Source organism: Nomascus leucogenys, chromosome 20 (assembly GCF_006542625.1).
Source record: "Nomascus leucogenys isolate Asia chromosome 20, Asia_NLE_v1, whole genome shotgun sequence".
NCBI lineage: Eukaryota > Metazoa > Chordata > Mammalia > Primates > Hylobatidae > Nomascus > Nomascus leucogenys.
In genome coordinates, this window is record NC_044400.1 from 588261 (window position 1) to 607991 (window position 19731).

The 19731-nt window shown below is 57.5% G+C and overlaps 1 protein-coding gene across 4 annotated transcripts in view; it reads right to left on the reverse strand.

The window, feature by feature from the left end:
• Positions 1 to 3508: 3508 nt before the first annotated feature.
• Positions 3509 to 19731, reverse strand: part of PRKAR1B (protein kinase cAMP-dependent type I regulatory subunit beta) — a 173110-nt gene continuing 156887 nt past the window's right edge. For all 4 annotated transcript variants that reach the window (XM_030801391.1, XM_030801390.1, XM_030801392.1 and 1 more), the window contains exons 10-11: positions 5848 to 5929; positions 3509 to 4912 (exon numbers count right to left, since the gene is read on the reverse strand). In XM_030801391.1, the coding sequence (XP_030657251.1) occupies positions 4740 to 4912; positions 5848 to 5929 (255 nt within the window). In that variant the 3' untranslated portion in view covers positions 3509 to 4739. The remainder of the gene's footprint in view (positions 4913 to 5847; positions 5930 to 19731) is intronic.

The following is a 19731-nucleotide window of genomic DNA, read 5'->3' on the forward strand; positions in this document are numbered from 1 at the left end:
GGGGTTAAACAATTTTTTTTTTTTTTTTTTTTTAGGCATAGGGTCTCACTAGGTTGCCCAGGCTCCAACTCCTGGCCTCATGCAGTCTTGCCACCTCCACCTCCTGAAGTGCTGGGATTACAGGCGTGAGCCACCTCGCCTGGCAATTTTTAAAATAGGTCATTGAACCACAAAAAAAGGTGGATAAATTGGGCTCTATAAAAACTAAAGACTTTAGCTATTTAGAAGACATCATTTAAGAACATGAAAAGGCCAGCTGCAGGCTGGGAGAAAGTATTTGCAATGTGTGCGTCTGAGGAAGGAGCTATGTCTAGAATACACAAAGACCTCCTCCAGCCCAGTGATAAGAAGACAGCCCAATTTCTGTAAATGGGCAAAAGATTTTGAGCAGACATTTCACGAAAGAAGATCTGCAGTCAATACAGACGTGAAGAGATGCTCCACGTCGTCCGTCATCAGGAAACGCAATTACAACCACGGCGAGATACGACTACACCCATCAGAACTGCCAAAATTAGAAAGCCTGATTACACCAAGTGCTGGTGAGGATGCGGGGCACCTGCGACGCCCCCACACTGCTGGCGGGAAGGCAACGTGGTGGGGCCACTTTGGAGAAGGGTTCAGCAATTTCTCCTAAGTGAAACACACACTTACTATGCGATCCAGCCCTTCCATGCCTCAGTATTGACCCAAGACAAGTGAAAACATATGTCCTGGCTGGGAGCAGTGGCTCATGCCTGTAATTCCAGCACTTTGGGAGGCCAAGGGGGGAGGATTGGTTGAGACCAGCCTGGGCAACATGGTTAGACTTTGTCTCTACAAATGATCATTTAAAAAAAAAATTAGCTGGGCATGGTGGCACATGCCTGTAGTCTCAGCTACTCAGGAGGCTGAGGTGGGAGGATTGCTTGAGGCCAGAAGTTTGAGACCAGCCTGGGCTCTACAAAAAAATTAGCTGGGCATGGTGGTGACTGCCTGTAGTCCCAGCTGCTTGGGAGGCTGAGACAGGAGGATCACTTGAGCCCAGGCAGTCAAGGTTGCAGTGAGCTGTGATCACACCAGTGCACTCCAGCCTGGGTGACAAATGGAGACCCTGTCTCATAAAAAACCACCCCAAAATACAGAGAGATGGGTGCACCCTTCACCCAGTTCCCCCAGTGGTTTAACATCTTGCTAAGCTACCCCAGCATATCACAGCCAGATCTCAACATTGATGCCCGAGCCACAGAACAGCTCCGGCTGCCTTTTTATTTTTATTTTTTGAGACGAAGTCTCGCTCTGTAGCCCAGGCTGGAGTGCAGTGGCGGAGTCTTGGCTCACTGAAACCTCCGCCTCCCAAGTTCAACCGATTCCCCTACCCCAGCCTCCCAAGTAGTTGGGATTACAGGCATGCGCCACCACGCCTGGCTAATTTTGTATTTAGTAGAGATGAGGTTTCGCCATGCTGGCCAGGCTGGTCTCGAACTCCTGACCTCAGGTGGTCTGCCCACGTCTCCCAAAGTCCTGGGATTACAGGCATGAGCCACCACCCCCAGCTAATTTTTCTACTTTTAGTAGAGACGGGGTTTCACCATGTTGCCCAGGCTGGTCTCAAACTCCTGACCTCAGGTGATCCACCCAACTTGGCCTCCCAAAGTGCTGGGATTACAGGCGTGAGCCGCCGCGCTCGGCCCCAGCTGCCTTTTTATAGCCACACCGCCTCCTCCTCAACTGCTGGCCCCATGTTGGCATCCGCAGAATGTCGTGTAAACGGAATTGTAAAGTCACAGCTTCTTTCCCTCAGCATCGTTCTCTGACAATTCCATACCGGTTGCTGGGCACACCGCTAGATCCTTTTCAGTGGGGAGTAGTGTTTCCGAGCATGGATGTACCACGATTTGTTCCCCCCCGCTGAAGGATGCCACGGTTGGTTCCAGCTTGAGGCTCTCTGAGTCAAGCTGCTGTGTTCATGAGTGTGCGGGTCTGTCTCCACTCTCTGGGATAAATGCCCAAGAATGCCATGTGATGTATTGTATGGTAATTGCATACTTAGTTTGGATTTTTGTGTTAAGAAACTACAAGCTATTTTCCAGAGTGACTGCCCCACCTTATGTTCCCACAAGCAATGTCTGAGCGATTCTGTTTCTCTTCAGGACAGACTGCTGCCATTTTTTCTTTTTTTTTTTTTTTTAGGCGGAGTCTCACTCTGTTACCCAGGCTGGAGAGCAGAGGCACAATCTCGGCTCACTACAACCTCCGCCTCCTGGGTTCAAGCGATTTTCCTGCCTCAGCCTCCCAAGTAGCTGGGATTCCAGGCTCCTGCCACCACACCTGGCTAACTTTTTTGTATTTTTAGTAGAGATGGGGTTTCACCATATTGGCCAGGCTGGTTTCGAACTCCTGACCTTGTGATCCACCTGCCTCGGCCTCCCAAAGTGCTGGGATTACAGGCGTGAGCCGCCGCGCCCGGCCATGTTTTGAAAGTTCTTTAACGATTCTAGGTATTGGTCTTCTCTGCAATACACATGGTTTGAAAATCTCTTCTCCCAGTCCGCGGTTCCTATTTTTTCATCTTCTTCACAAGGTCTGTTGCAGGCACCAGTTTTTAATTTTGATGAATTCCAATTTATCAAATCTCCCTTTCATGGACCGGTGTCAAGTCTAAGAGTAATTTCCCTATAGTTTTATATTTAAGTCTGTGATCCATTTTGAGTTAATTTTTTGCATAAGGTGTGAGACTTGGGTCAAAGTTCCTCTGTGTTTGGCCTGTGGATGTCAGAGCCTGAATCTCCCAAAGTTTCTCTCCTGCAACCCTTAGTTTATTCACTGTTGTTTATTTATCGAAATATTTCCTGCAGGCCTACTCAGTGCCCAGCCTGCAAGAGATCCCGGGGGCCTGAGGTGCATGAGTGAGCTGTGCCTGCCCTTGGACCCCGAGTTTACCGTCCCATCCAGAGGTTCAGGGCACCCTGGCCCTGGACACACCCTGACACCTCCCAGGGCAGCCTTGGAATCTGGGTGTCCACGTCAGGGCTCACGAAACAGCCACAGAGCCACCCGGGACCATGGCGGGACGTGGACCCTCGCAGTGCAGACACAGAGAGCTGGGCCCTGTCCACTTGGCCACCCCGGGACACGACGGTGGGCAGCACGGACCCTCCTATGTACTGACAACACTGAGAGGAGAACGTCTGGATACACAGGGCTACGTACGGACCCTCCTGTGTACTGACAACACTGAAAGGGGAACGTCTGGATACACAGGGCTACAGAGGGTGGACGGGTGGCTCCTCAGGCTGGAAGCAGGAGCTGTTGTGTAATGGGTGCAGTTTCCGTTTGGGAAGATGAAAGGGCTGGACGTGGACAGTGGTGATGGCTGCACTGCAGTGTGGATAACGCCACTGCACTGCACACTTAAAAGTGGTTAAAATGGTAACTTTTGTGTTATGTGTATTTTACCACCATAAAAAAAAGAAAAAAAAACCCTTATCTACAAAAGACTTCAGACCAAGGCCTCGCGAGCCAGGAAGAGGTACTTCATTGCACATTTAATGGTTCATGCAGCATTCAGAGCAGAGATAAGGGGGGGAGGGCTCACAGGTCCACAGGGACATCACAGGCACAGGTGGGACACGGCTACGTGGCCGGGGCTGGGCGGGGAGGGGGCCCCACGCATCGTAACCACCAGCAGGGGAGGGGCTGCGAGGAGCAGCCTCGGACCAAGGACAGCCTCCCCGGGACGTACAGGACGGGAGCAACATCGGGTGAACTGCATGGCCTCAGTTGTCTTTCGGGGCACCCAGGAGCCCCCTGGGACGCTTCTCTGCACTGGCCTCACCCCTTCGGGCCTGGCTGGCTCACGTCATCACTGCGGGACCCAAGACACATTTAAGGGACAGGTCGGTTGAGCGGGTCGGGGTGTGTGGGGCCCGCAGCTGGCCTGACTTCTGTTTTTCCCTAACATCAACTTGCCCTGGGTGGACTTTCTAAGGAAGGTGAGGACAGCCTGCTGGAGTCCCGCCAGCCCCTCCCAACGGAACTTCGAGCCCGGCCCCCCTACCGGGGTCCACCTGCGGCCGCGGCCCTGGCTCCCAAGGCAGGAGCCCTGTGTGTCTTGGCGCCCGGCTTCCTGTCCAGTTAGAGGCAAGATCAATCTCATAGCCCAGAGACGCTCCCACTCCAGCATCTGCAGCAGGCCCCCTGGGGAGGTGGGGGTGCGGCGGGGTGCAGTGGGGCGGGCAGGGGTACACATTTGCGGGAGGGGCCTTGACTTCTTCAGTCTCGACTCCCTGCTCTCAGCCTCATCTCCCCCGGGGGCAGCCCCTTTCGATACACTCTGGCCCACACTCGGACCTCAATCTGGGGGACCTGACCTCACAGGGTCGCCAGGCCCCGGGGGCAACGTCCTGGCCTGGTTCTGGGGAGGATCGATCCTCAACCATCTCCAGGAGACTGGCAGGGGTGGGGTGGGCCCCCCAGGACAAGCCCGCAGAGGCGGCCGGGGAGGCGTGTGGGGAGGAAGCTGGCCTGTCCCTTCCTTGATCTTGGGATGCGTTTTGTCCGCTTGTCCTTTGATTTGGAAATGCACAAGGTGATCATTTATTCCAAAAAGTGAGTCCGGGGAAGGGGCAGTCCTCACGCTGCCGGGACCCAGCCCCACCCGGCCCACACCTCACACAGCAGCTCCCGGGCCCCCAACACAGACGAGCACGGCACGGCCACCACACTGGGGAGCTGGGGCTGCAGGGCGGGAGCTGCGCTCAGACGGTGAGGGAGATGAAGCTGTTGTAACGCTGAATGTTCCTCTTGAGGATCTCGGAGCAGGGCCCCAGCACACGCTCAAAGCGGGGCCGGTCCAGCTTCACACACTTGAGGGGCCCCCGGGCCACGACGGTGGCTGCCCGGGGCCGGTTCAGCAGCAGCGCAATCTCCCCTGGGGGGTGAAGAGAGAGGTCAGGGCCTGGCCTGGGGGCCTGGGGGTCCTGAGGCCGCAGCGGGGAAAGGTTATGCCCAGGACCCTGGAAGCGGCTCCCTTTCAAGGATAGGATGTGCCAGGCACATGCGAATTTCAAACAAACTTGTAGCCTAAGTACAGCCTGAGAACCATTTGGGATATACTTATGCTAATGAATTGTTTATTATCCGAAATTCACGCTCAGCTAGGCACTGTCCTGAACTTTTTTGGGCAATCCTGCAGGAAAGCCCAGGTATGTCCAGGCCTCCCTCAGGACCCCAACCCCCAGCTGTAGGAAAGCCCCAGTACGCCCAGGCCTCCCTCAGGACCCCAACCCCCAGCTGTAGGAAAGCCCCAGTACGCCCAGGCCTCCCTCAGGACCCCAACCCCCAGCTGCAGGAATGCCCAGTATGCCAGGCCTCCCTCAGGACCCCAACCCCCAGCTGTAGGAAAGCCCAGTAGCCCAGGCCTCCCTCAGGACCCCAACCCCCAGCTGTAGGAAAGCCCAGGTATGCCCAGGCCTCCTCAGGACCCCAACCCCCAGCTGCAGGAATGCCCAGGTGTGCCCAGGCCTCCCTCAAGCCCACCCACCCCCAGCTGCAGGAATGCTGGTGGCTGATGGCTACACTGTGCCCCCTCATCCCAGAAGCAGAAGGCTGCCTCCTGCAAGGTCATGCCCTCTGGGGGACCCCACATCCAGGGCTGGTTGCTCCTGGGGACCCAAGTCTGGCCCTGGGACCTCAATTTGGGGGAACAGGACTGAGCCTTCTGTTGCAGCCACACTGGGGCTCAGCCAAGCCCCCCTACAAGGCCCCAGGGAAGCCCCCCAGCAGCTCCTCACCTCCAGGCTCTTCCCAGGACCCCAAATGAGGCGGCCACAGCCGTCCAAGGGAGGGGACGCCCACTGGACTCACCAAAGTAGTCAGAGGGTCCGAGGCGCCCCACCTCCACGTACTCCTCGTTGGGGGACCGGCGCTGCAGCACGGACGCAGTGCCCTGCAGGTGGAGGTGGAGGGACGTGAGTGCCAGCCAGGTGGGTGCAGGGTGGGATGTACATGAAGGGTCACCACCCAAACCCCCACCTCCCACCCGGGTCCTTCCCCGGAGCCACTGCCACCACCACATCCAATGCTACTGCTTCTCCCATTCCCAGCACCTGCAACCAGGGCGTCTGAGCACCATGGGACCTGCTCAGAGACCATCGTCCGGCCTGGCCCGGCCCCCATTTTTGTTCAGACACACAGACAGCACCTCGAAATGGAACTCATTGGCCTCCTGCACCTTTGCCGAGGCGAGCGAAGGAGCCGGGAGGGGACGTGCTGGGACCTTCCCTGGGAGTCGGTATCTTTGTCACGGGGCTGCTGGGCTCCAAGCTGACCTTGGATCAACTCTCAAGGACTGGGAGCTCGTCCAGGCATCCCGGCCTCCCCAGGGGAAGAGGGGGGCGCTGTCTCAGGGTCACACGCCCACTAAGCACCCTCCTGACCCCCGACACGGGGAAGTGGGGAGGGGTCTGTGGGTTGCCCAGATCAATGATTAACACGGAGGCCGTGGGCAGAATATCACAGGGCACCACCGCAGAATGTGCTACCCACAGATCCAGCCTGCGGACGGCGGGGCTGGGGTAGCTGAATGTCCCCTGGACTCTGGTCCCTCCAGGGCCCCAGGTGTGGAAACCGTGGCCTGGCACAGGGAGAGTGTGGGCTGTGTGGCCAGACGGGGCTGCCGTGTCACTGTCCCACTTGAGACTCCACCTGCCGGGAACCTAGGAATCTTCCCGGGACACCTAGAGCCACTGTGAAGACACACTAGAGAGGCTTCCTCTGAACAGCCGGGGAAACAGTCTGTCCTCAACACCAAACGCCCCCAGCAGGTGCTGAATGTAGCTCTGTCGCCGGCCCTGCATGCCGTCGGCCTCAGACACTTCCCAAATTCCACTCTGAGCAGCTCTCTCAGCAGCACGCTCTGACCCGTCCCTAGTCCCCGGAGGCAGGGCCCTGCGTCTATTGCAGAAATGCACCTGCGTGAGGAATGTCCCCATCCCATTTCACAGCTGGGGAAGCTGAGGCCCAGGAAGGTGGCAGCACCTGCAGCCTGGCCCTCCAGGGTCCGGAGACAGCACCATCCGGGTACCCAGGGATCACATTCCCACAGCCCCAGCCGGCCTGGCAGACGGCGGCCTTCTCAGAGCAGCCGCTCGTGGAGAACACACACTTCATTTCAAGGTGGGCTCGGTTCACCCTGGCTCACCCAGACCCAGCCTCATCAAATGCCAGCCAGGCTGTGCCTGGGTTAATGAGTAACTCCCCACCTCATCACGGTCTGGGAGAGATGTGGGTCAGGAGACCCTGCTGGTGCCCGCCATGCCTGGAATCTCCAGGCACCAACTGACAGCCCCTCTGAAAGCCAGACCCCCGCCCTGGCCCCTAATCCAGCCGTGGGGCCACTCGGCTCCCAGGCCTCTGCCGTGTTTATGAATCCAGCTGATGGATGAGCAGGACGTGTAAACAACAGACCGGGCGGCCGAGTGCCACCACTGTGGGCAGGGGGAGATAGGGAACGTGCCCTCAGCTGGGTGCCCACAGAATGAGACCCCGGGCACTGCAGAGAGGGGAGACTCCGTGGGCCCCACCCACAGGAACAGCTCCCGGCCCTCCTCCCGGTCCTGGCTCAGGCCAGTCCCGGGCACAGCTCTGGGCTCTGAGGCTCATGCAGGGGCAGACGGCAGAGGGTGAAACTCGTGGGCTCTGAAGCCACCGGCCCCGGCCTTCCCACAGGTGAGAACTCTCTGCTTCCTGGTCTTCGCAGCTGTGGCCACTCTGAGAATTCCCGCACAGGAAAGCCACTGTGAGCAGCGTTGTATGGACAGCCCATCACGCTGACCTTTGCAGACAGACGTCATTGATGTGCCCTTTGTGGCCATTTTTAACAGCTTTCTGTTTTACAGCTGGGATTATTTTCCTCTCTCAGAATCCAGGCGATGAACCTGACGGCCTCTGGCTCACAGGATTACTTGGTGACACCTGGGTGTGCAGCAATGTTCAGGTGCTTTTGACCCCAAATAGCGGAAAACCCAAACTGAGGCTGCTAAGGTCTAATAAAGACCATGTATCCCACAGAGCCAGACAGGGGAGGCCACGGATCCCACAGAGCCAGAAGATAGGGGAGGGTTCCCAGGCCCATTCCGTGGCTCGGAGGCAGCAGGGACCCAGCCTTGCTCTTGCCTCCTGCTCTGGGACCTCGGGGAGGTGCAAGGTCCTCAATCAGGTCCCTCATGGTGGCACAGAGGCTGCCATGGCTCTGGAGTCACCACAGGCCACACCCACACCATCAGCAGAAAGACAGAACCTGCCTCTTTCTCCTGCACTTCTCTCCTCAGCAGTGAGAAACCCTTCCAGAAACTCCTGGAAACATCCCCTCACTCCTCATTGGCCAGAGAGGGTCTCACGCTTGCCCTAAACCAGTTGCTGGGGAATATGACCCGTGGGACAGGACGTGCCCCACTCTGGGGAGGGGCTGAGGACTGGGATTCTGCCAGCAAGGAAGAGGCAGGGATGTGTCCGGGGAGCCCCCACGGGGCTGCTGTGCCGACTGCTCCCGGACACGCCATGCTTTGTCACTCGTCGTGCTGTCTGGATACAACAGCACACTGGCCGTGCTCAGGGTCTCCGGCATCCGGTTCTAAGTGGCGGCATCTCCTAGAGGCCATCTGGAAATCGGCGGCATAATTACCACACGGATGACTTTTAACTGGGGGAATTCTCACTCTTCACACGCTGATAGGAAAGGATGCACGGGTACCTTCAGGCTGGACCCTTCTCTGAGGCTCTGGAGAGATGTGGTTTGTAAATCTCTGCTGTCTTCCCCTCCAGCCCGGCCAGGGAGGGACCGACCACTGTCTGGGCAGCTGCTGCACCCCAGACCTTCACATGCCCCCTCTTTCAGGGCCCCAGCATGTTGTGGGGGGCACGAATTTCTCCGCTTCGCAGATGGAAGCCCAGAGAGGTTAAGCAACTTGGCCAAGGCCACACAGTCAGAGTCCCGCCACCTCCACAAGCAGATGACGTGCAGCCCTACCCGAAGGCCGCAGTCACCCATGGTGGTGGCCAGCACACCTGGCTCACAGACCCTGTTGCAGGAGGGGTGCTGCGGATTGGCAGAGGGGAGCCTGGGAGGCAGACCCAGGCAGTGTGGGCTTGCAGCCAGGCCCCCCACCTCGATGCACACCCAGGTGCCCCCGCTCCGGGGACTCAGCCAGGTACAAGCCGTCTTCATCCCTCCTGTGCTCATCCCAGCAGTGCGGGCCCCTCCAGGCCCCTGTCTCCCTCTTGCATATGCCCCGGGAGTGGCCAGCACGAATTTTGCTTCAAGGACGCTCGGCTCCTGGCTGTCTCCAAGCTCCCAGGCCCCCCCAGGCCCCCCCTGCACCCCTGAAACCTTTGTGAGAACCACCATGAAGCCCCTGACCAGAGCACGGCTCGGGTGGCGGCATTTGTGCTTCCCACCAAGAGTAACTGGATGCCCACCACGTGCCAGGCACCGTTTTAGGCCACGGAGGAAACTTCTGGAAACCAACCCCTCAGAGGCACCCCAGAAGCCACCAAAGCAAACCCGCCTGCCCCACCCCAGTCAGCCCCAAACACAGCTTCGAGTTTCCGCTGGGGAGTGGGTTTGCCTGATGTGAATGCAACCCTGCAACGGGCAGCCTTTGGATAGTTAGAAGGGCCCCTGGGGACGTCCAGGAACTCAGTCACAAAAAGGGGTTAAACGCTGTCAATAACGCAGAACCATCTTCCGAACGGAGTCATTCTGCTTTTGGAATTTGTATTCTTGGGAGTCACTGCCGAGACGGCCGGCAGGGGCCCCACTGGTGAGGCGAAGGTCCCCGAGGCGTCCGTGTTCATCCCTCCCGGAAGGGGCTGCAGCGCGGCTGGATGGGAGGGGCCGAGGCCAGAGGAAGGTGTTTGGTGCCCGAGGATCAGGAACGGTTCCCCGAGCGCCTCTGGCACGTCGACCCCCTGCCTTTAAGGTCAAGTTCATCCTTTCACCTTCTCCAAACACGCCCCAGTAGAGCTGTGTCTTGAGCTCAGACGCCATGTTTCTGGAATGGAGAGGGGGACGCTGCCTCTGTCCCTGGGGCTGGGAAAGTCTGGGTCATAAAAGACACAGGTGCCTCCCCCGGCTCCCAGGGTACTGAAGGGTCCCCACGCAAAGCCAGCAAGTTCGCGTGAACTAAACACGGCCACTCAGCCGCCCCTTGCCCTCCCACAGCCGACCCCCACCTCTGACCACCCAGCTGCAGAGAACCAGGTGCGGCCCCTCCCACCCCTGGCCTGGGCTGGGCAGCTTCCGTTTCCAACCAGAGTCGGGGAGGAACTGGGAGGAGGGGAGCACGGTCTCCTCAGCAGTCTGGTGGCCACGGGACTCCCTCCTCCTGCCCTTCCATCTCCACCAGGATCAGCAGCCAAGGAGGGAAAGAGGCAGGACCCTCAGAGCCCAGCAGACCTGGGTTCAAATCCCTTCCCCACATCTCAGCCACGTGACACCCATGGCCAGGCCCCTGGTGGAGCCACAAGTCGAGAGGGCCACACGGGACACACACTCGCCCACTTGACACGCATGACCATCGCTTCTCAAGAAAGGGAGACATTTCTCTGTTCTTTCCACTGCACTGTTGCAGGGACTGTTTGTTACGGCAGCTCAGCCTTTCCCCCTAGCTGATACACCACCCTGCACACTGACGGTGGTGTCAGTCCCCGTCCTGTGCCTGCCCACCTGTGGACATCTGTGCCAGACACCTGAGTCCGAGAGCAGAAAGACAGGGAACAGCAGAGGAAGGAGAAACAGGATGGACATGGACCAGGAGGGGCAGGGGTGCCGACCTCCAGCTGGCAGAATACAGCACTCCCAGGACATGAGCAGCTGCCGCAACCACCACATGCCCTCAGTTTCTGGGAGGTCCAGCTTGAGACGCGCCAGGGTCTCTCAAGCCGTCGAAAGCTCTGGAAATAGACGCTCCTGTCCAACTCCACTTCCCAGACTGCCGTAAGGCAGCACAGACGCTCTCAGGAGGATTGAGAGTCTGGGTTTTTTTGGGCTGGAAAAACATGCTTGCCAAAACTCTAGGTCATACTCCCCAAATTTTCTCACTATTGATTCTAACCCGACTCTAAAAATAACCCAGTGGCACAAACCTGGGAGGAGACACCGCAGAACGTCCTGCCCTGGCTGTTTTTGTCCGCAGCAGGGGAATCACAAAGGATTCATTTTCCTTGCAACTATTTTGATTTTTTAAAATTTCCTGCAAAATCAGGTCAGACATGGTGGCTCACGCCTGTAATCCCAGCACTTTGGGACGCCGAGGTGGGAGGACAGCTTGAGGCCAGGAGTTTGAGACCAGCCTGGGCAAACATAGTGAGACCCCATCTTTTTTAAAAAAAAGAAAAAAACCACAAAAATGCTGGGGTGTGCTGGCACGTGCCTGTGGTCCCAGCTACTCAGGAGGCTGAGGTGCGAGGATGGCTTGAGCCCAGGAGGTGGAGGCTGCAGTGAGCCATGACTGTACCACTGCACTCCAGCCTGGGTGACAGAGCAAGACCCTGTCTCAGGAAAAAAAAAAAAGAGAGAGAGAAAAAAAAAAAGAAAGGGAGGAGGAGGAAGAGGAGAAGGAAATAAGAAGACTAAAATTTCCTATAAAATCAAAACCGAAATCAACTTTTTGATTTTCTACAATGGGCAGGTATGACTTTGATCAGAAGGAAAACCAGGCCGGGCGTGGTGGCTCACTCCTATAATCCCAGCATTTTGGGAGACCGAGGCAGGCAGATCACCTGAGGTCAGTAGTTCTAGACCATCCTGGCCAACATGGTGAAACTCCATCTCTACTAAAAATACAAAAATTAGCCGGGCATGGTGGTGTGCGCTTGTAATCCCAGCTACTGGGGAGGCTGAGGCAGGAGGATTGAATGAACCCGAGAGGTGGAGGCTGCAGTGAGCTGAGATCACACCACTGCACTCCAGCCTGGGCAACAAGAGCGAAAGTCCATCTCAAAAAACAAAAAAAAAAAAAGAAGAAGGAAAACCATCCAAGGTCTTACCATCAGCCCCCTCGGAAGGGGCCTCGGCTTCCTGTCCCTTGTCACAGCCCCCCTCACCCAGCCATGAGCCTCCAACGCTTCGGCTCAGAGGTCAATCGGACCACAGAACTGGGGGCAGACGGGGAGACAGGGTCCCTCCCCTTGGATCCAGTGCTCCAGGGAGAACCCGGTGCCACAGGCGTGGACGGCGGCCCTGTCCCGCGGACACAGACCATTTGCCTTCCTCGGAGCTGCCCATGCATCTCCCTTTTGTTTATTCTTCCAGGCACGCCTTCAGTCACTTGTCTACTGCATTAAGGCTGGGACTACGGCCGTGAACGAGGGGCCCACATCCCTGCCCGGACCAGCACCCGGCACCCGGAGGGGAGGCAGACGCAACCCACAAGGCCACAGGTGCCTGACGCCAGGAGAGCCGAGAATCAGTTCACGGGGCGGCCAGTGAAGGCCCAGCCACCAGCAAACTGGCCTCTGAGCTGAGACCTCAAGGGCAAGAGGAGCCAGCCGGAGAAGACCTGGGGGCCGCATCCCAGGCCAAGAGCGGGGCTGGTGTCATGGCTGGGAGAAGAGGGGGCAGGGCCAGGGCGGGGGCTCAGGGCAGTCAGCAGGGATCTGCTCGTCTCAGGGCTGGTGGTCGCATCTCCCCGTGCCTGGCAGAGCTCCGCGTGGTCCAGGAACCGCTCCCCAGTACAAGAGGACCCCGATCTGGGGCTGATGCCAGGGAGGCACCGGAGCCCAGGCCCGCTGTGCTCACAGTCCAGACCAGAGACCATCTGGACTCCCCCCGGGAAGAGACACGCAAGGAAGCCCATCTCTTCCTATGCAGGACGTCACAAGCGGGTGCCGGCAGTGAGCGGAGTCCTGAGGCTCGCTGTGGAGTCAGGGAGGCCGGGAAAAGGCACACACCCCCCAAGTCCCTTACGTGAAGTTCTACAAGAGGCAAATATATTCATTTTATTTAAATAAATATTTTAGGCTGGGCACAGTGGCTCACACCTGTAATCCCAATACTTTGGGAGGCCAAGGAAGGAGGATTCCTTGAACCCAGGAGTTCAAGTTCAGCCTGGGCAACATGGCAAGACCCCATCTCTACACAAAGTAAATTAGCTGGACGTGGTGGTGCCTCTGGTCCCAGCTACTCAGGAGGCTGAGGCAGGAGGATTACTGCAGCCCAGGAGCTGGAGACCAGCCTGGCTGGCAAAGCAAGACTGTCTCTAATAATGACATGCTTTGGCCGTGTCCCCACCCAAATCTCATCTTGAATTGTATAGCTCCCATAATCCCCACGTGTTGTGGGAGGGACCCGGGGGCGGTAACTGAATCATGGCAGGGGGTGACGGTTTTATAAGAGGCTTTCCCCGCTTTGCTCAGCTTTCCTTCTCTTTCCTGCTGCCCTGTGAAGAGGTACCTGAGACCTCCCCAGCCCGGCAGAATCACAAGCAATTAAACCTCTTTTCTTTATAAATTACCCAGTCTTGGGCATTTCTTCAAAGCAGTGTGAGAATGAACTAATACAAATAATAACAATAATAATACTAAATATGTTTTAAAAGAAATTTAGTATCACTACCATAAATGGAAACTGCTATCACTTTCCATAAGTTAAAAAGTAACTAAAAGATCAAGCACAGCTGGAAAGGTGTTCAACACACGAGCTTAACCCAGGCTTCCCCCTGACCTGGCTAGGAACAGACAGGACTGAGGAGACTCCTGTCCTGCACCTTGGGCCACATCATCAGCACCAAAATTGGGCTGCAAACCAAGAGTCGAAGAGTCTGGGTCCAGCCCCAGCTCTGCAATGCACCAGCCAGTCTCAGGCGAGGCCTGTAACTTCTCCAGCCTCAGCTGCCTCATCTGTTAAATGGGACAACGCCAACCAATGTTACAGAGTGGCGGTGAGGCCAAATTACCCCAGCTCCAGGAGTTCCAGCACGTCAAATGAGACAGTCATCATGAGGGTGGCGACCGTGAGTGAACGTAAGAGTGGACAGACACCAAATGCCTTCTCAGGGCCACGGGGGCCACGAAATGCTCCTCCCTCCAGTGAGACTCCTCAGAGCCTGGAAAATTCAGGCTCACTCCAGTGTCTTTATGTTTCCTGTGCACACACTGCCTGCCTGTGTGCTTCTGGACTTAGGCAGAAGCAGAATCTTATACATATGCACACACATGTGCACACACACACAGATGCACATTTGTGCATGCAAACACCTGTGCAAACACACCTGTGCACATACACATGCACACACACACAGCTCTGCACACACATTGGTACATGCATACATACATGCACACACCCCCCACACACATGTAAACACAAGCACAGGTGCACACACACCTGTGCATACATGCCACACACCACAGGCACACACACACCTGTGCACACACACCTTTGCACACATGCACACACAGGCACACACACCTGTGCACACACACCTAGGCACAAACACACACACACACCTAGCACAACACACAGCGCACACACACAGCACACACACCTGTGCCACACACCTTTGCACACATGCATACACAGGCACACACACCTGTGCACACACACCTAGGCACAAACAACAGCACACACATAGTGCACACACACAGGCACACACCGTGCACACACCTAGCACAAACACACACACACACCTAGCACAAACACAGGCGCACACACAGGCACACACACCTGCACACACCTAGCACAAACACACACACACACCTAGCACAAACACACGCCACACACACACACACACCTGTGCACACACACCTGCACACATGCAACCAGCACACACCTGCACACACACCTAGGCACAAACACACAGGCACACATAGTGCACCACAGGCACACACACCTGTGCACACACCTAGGCACAAACACACAGGCACACACACCTAGGCACAAACACACAGGCGCACACACACAGGCACACACACCTGTGCACACACACCTAGGCACAAACACACAGGCACACACATAGGCGCACACACACAGGCACACACACCTGTGCACACACACCTAGGCACAAACACACAGGCACACACATAGGCGCACACACACAGGCACACACACCTGTGCACACACACCTAGGCACAAACACACAGGCACACATATAGGCGCACACACACAGGCGCACACACACAGGCACACACACCTGTGCACACACACCTAGGCACAAACACACAGGCACAAACACAGGCGCACACACACAGGCACACACACCTGTGCACACACACCTAGGCACAAACACACAGGCGCACACACACAGGCACACACACCTGTGCACACACACCTAGGCACAAACACACAGGCACACATATAGGCGCACACACACAGGCGCACACACACAGGCACACACAACACACCTGTGCACACACACCTAGGCACAAACACAACACACACACAGGCACACACCACACCACACCCACACACACCACACAAACACACAGGCCACCACACACACACACCTGTGCACACACACACACATCCACACAGAGGATGGAACCAGCCCCTGCCTCTAAAGCACTCCCAGGTGCTCTGTGATTTCTCCTGAATAAACAAACCTCACGGATGCATTTTTATGTTTTTTTAAGCAATCGTTGCAATAACTGTTTTTTCCAGATGCAAGGCAATTTCACTTGAAGCTCCCTTCCACCCGAATCCCTTTCTGCTCCCTCGGGCCGTGACTCCTCGGAGCGTTCCTGAGCTGCGTGCGGGCTCCGGGTGTCTTGGAGGTGGCCGAGCTGCTCTCCGATGTTTGCTTTGGGAGCCTGAGCCACTTCCCTGCGATCGTCCCCGGCCTGCTCCTCAGGCCCGGCCAGCCGAGACGGAATTGATGTACGTCACACACCCTGGGCTGCAAACTGTCCTCAGAACAACAACAGCGAAAACACACTTGAGCGGGTGAGCCGCCCAAGGCCAGCTCCTGTGCCAGCGTTTAATGGATCATCCATGAGGTCTGGGACCCGGCAAAGGCACGGCCCAGCAGCTTCTGTGGGAAAACAAGCCGTCCCCGCGGACGTCGGCGCCAGGGCTTGGGGTGGGAACAGGTGCAGGGCTGTGCCCGCCCCCGCCTGCATGCCAGAGTGAGGCAGCCCTGGCCCCGTGTGAGTCGAGCCTTTCCTTCTGCAAACCCAGTTATTCCCTTGGTTCTCTCTGCAGCCAGGCACTGTCCGTCCCGGGACCCACGCGGCTGTCATGGAAGCTCCGGTGGGTGCTTCTGGCGCAGCCGGTGGGGGCGAGATGCCTATGGCTGTGCCAGCTCCCACGGTTAGGTGAGAAGCATGAAGGAAAGGGGCACGTGGCTGCCCAGGCCCTGCCCTCAATGCCATTCCGTGGCCCAGTTACTCCCTGCCATCTGTGTGGGAGTCTCTGCAGGTTCCAGGGAACCAGGGCGAGCACAGGCCCTGGGCTACAGAGGCTCCTGCTGCCTGCCAGGCGGGGAGGTGGGGGCAGCCATTCCTGCTCCAGCCCCAGGCACCTCTCAGGGTGGGTGGGAGAGCTCACTGCCTGTCACAGCCCTGCCTGAGGTTCGTGTGGCTTCAACCCCAAGCATCCGAGTGAGGGCCCTGTCGCCTCCAGCTCCACAGGCCCAGCCCAACTCCTTGTCTGCCCGTTAGGCGTCTCTGTCCACAGGACTCTTCCCAGACGACGGCAGACACCTCCCTCGGCCTCACCTCCCAGCCAGGGGTCACCAGCACTGAGGATTCTGCCCCCTGCAGAGCCTGGAATGCGTCCCTTCCAGCCCTCTCCACCAGGCCTGCACCCATCACCTGCAGGTGGGCCAAGCCCTGGCCTCCAGGGCCTCTCACGCCCTTTCCTCCATCACTGCCCCTCCATCTGCCTGGTCACACCAGGTTCCAGAAAGACCTCTGAAAGGGTCTCTGTCACACACAGATCACAACCAACCTGCCCATCACAGCTTCGCAGCCAGCAGCATTTCATCGTCCCTCCAGCTGTTCTCTTCCTCCCTGGATCTTCTTTGCAAGGCTATGGGGTCCATGCCCCCTAACCATGACTCCCCGCACCATGCTGACCCCCAGCCAGGATGTCCTGACCCAGCAGAGATGCCCAGATCCCAGCCGAGACGCCCAGACCCCAGCAGAGATGCCCCGACCCCACCTGAGATGCCCTGACCCCACCTGAGATGCCCTGACCCCAGCCTGCCATTTCAGCCGTTGCTTTCTCAGCCAAGTCTCAATCTTTGGATGAACAGACATTGAGTCCTTCCAGGTACTGACCAGGGTGCTGGACACCAGAAACCTAACAGGTGCTGATGAAATCTCTACTGTGACTTCCCAGCAACCCCGACCCACCCACACACCAGCACCTCTCATCCCAGGAGAGCCTGGGCCTGGAATGGACACAGCTTCTGCTTCCTGGGATCAAATGTGCCCCCAGCCCTCCAGGCAGCCACCAGGGCAGGTGCAGCCGGGCAGGCACCTAGACCCAACCCGGAGCTGATGCCCCGTGCCCTCGGCCCCCACCTGAGGGTCCTCTGAGAGCACCTGCCAGGTCAGGCTGCACGTCTGCCCCAGGACCCCCTCCACGGGATACCCCAGTTTTCTTTTCCAATGAGCCTAAGAAGCCTCCACAGGCTGCCTCTGCAGATACCATTCCTTATGCCAGAAGGAAGAGGAAAGGAAGGGGTGCCACTGCTGAGAGCCCAGGCTGTGCGCTGTCCACTCAGCAGGCGTCCAACAGCCCCCGGCTTGGGTGGGCCAAGACCCACAATGTCCCGGCCCCAGGGGGCCCCAAGCTGCTTCAGCCTCAGCAACCTCTGCACGCTGGGTGTGTGTGTGCACGTGTGAGTGTGTGCACAGGTGTGTGTATGGGTGTTATTGCGTGCACAGGTATGCGTATGCACTGATGCATGTGTGCATGTGTCTGTGTGGAGTATGTACGTGTGTGTGCTCAGGTGTGAATGCATGTCTGTGTGTGTTCATGGGTATGTGTGTGTGCAAGTGTGTTAGCTATTACGAGTATACATGTGTGAGTGTATGCACAGGCGTGGACAGGTGCAGGTGTCCATGTGTACACAGGTCAGTGTGCATGGGTGTGTGGACAGGCATGTGTGTCCGTGTGGGGTGTGCATGGGTATGCATGTGTGTGCACTATGTGTGTACGTGTGTGTGCACAGGTGTGCCTGTGTGTCCATGTGCACATGGATTAGTGTGTGTGCATGGGTTGTGGGTGTGTATATGTGCATGTGTGCACACGTGTGCATGGGTTAGTATGTGCACTGGTGTGCTTGGGTGCACACTTGCTGATTATGTTCTAAAGAGGCAGAAAGCACTTTCGAGCCTGGCTCGGCTCCAGCCTCCTCCAATGACAATTCAGCAGCCCCCCTCTGCCTGCTCCCCACTTCCCATTCTGATCCTGGTGTTCCCAAAGGGTCTCCTCCCTCCCTGTTCAGTCTCCCCACAGAGACTATACCCCACACAGCCACCACCCATCATTCGGGACCTGCCCCTCAGCCCAGTGGGCCCCTCTGGATCCAGCCAGAGCTGTGGCTCCTGGACACCCCTGTGGGAACCTGAGACTTGGAATCTGGATGGACGGGAGGTGGGGCCAGGCTGGGACACATGCCGCTGCCCCCAGCGTCAGCCCATCCAGCCTCAGGCCTCCTCCCAGGTCCTCCCGTGGCTCCGTGGCCAGCCTCAACCTCCACCCTAGCTCCCTCTGGGAGGACTCTGTGTTCTCAGCAATCCTGGCCCTGTCTCTGTGGCTCGAAGCTTTCCATCACCTTCCAGGCAAGCCCGTGGCTCGAAGCTTTGCACAGCCTTCCAGGCAAGCCCACATCCTCTCCATGTGGGCAGTCACACACTCAGGTCCCTGCCCCACCACACTCAGGCCCTCGACTCCAGCCACAGTGACACCTCCGTGCCTCTGCACACACTGTTGCCTCAGCCTGGAGGGCATTCCTGGGCCTCTTCCTGCAGCACCCCCAGAAACTGCCCAGGGCACCAGCACTGACTCCGGCAGTGCCCAGATGCATCTACAAATCCTCACAGCTCAGGGGAGGGGGGATCTGCCGGCCAGGACCAACACGCCCAGGGCCCGGGGCACTGGCCCCCGAAAGCGCTTCCAGAGTGAACTCCTGAGATGAGCACGTCAACTTCGGAGGGAGGAAGTGTTGCAGGCAGATGCCCCCCGACCTTGCATCTGGGAGGGGAGCCCAGGGGTATTTTTCCACCATCCCTGAGTGGAGATTTATTGAGCTGCCCATTCTGGGAGCCACTGTCTGGGAACCCAGGAGTGACAAGTGACAGGTGTTTGCATTCACCTGCCTGGCGACTTCCTGGGCTTCCACCCAAGGAGGGGTGATTTGAACTTGCTCAGCCAGGAGTGGAAGGAGGGTAAACCTAACCACATGCTTCACTTCATTCCTTCAGGGCTTCGCAGGAGACGGGAATAAGATCGGAATAATTCCAACAGAAGCTCCGATCATCCCTCATGGACCACACGCACTCTTGGACGCTGAAGAGCAGGCTGGGGTCTGGGGCAGCCTTTAGGGGCTCTTGGGACCCCAAAGGTGTCCAGCTCGGATATCTCCAGCAGCAGATCCTTCTGGAAATCTGGGACACCAAGAGGTAGCACAAATGCTGGTCTTACTACTAAGCAATGTGTCCCTCGGATCCGAAGGAAAGCAGGTGACCTGGGTGCAGCCACAGCCAGCTGCCACCTCCCTGGAGTCCCTCATGAAGCAATGCATT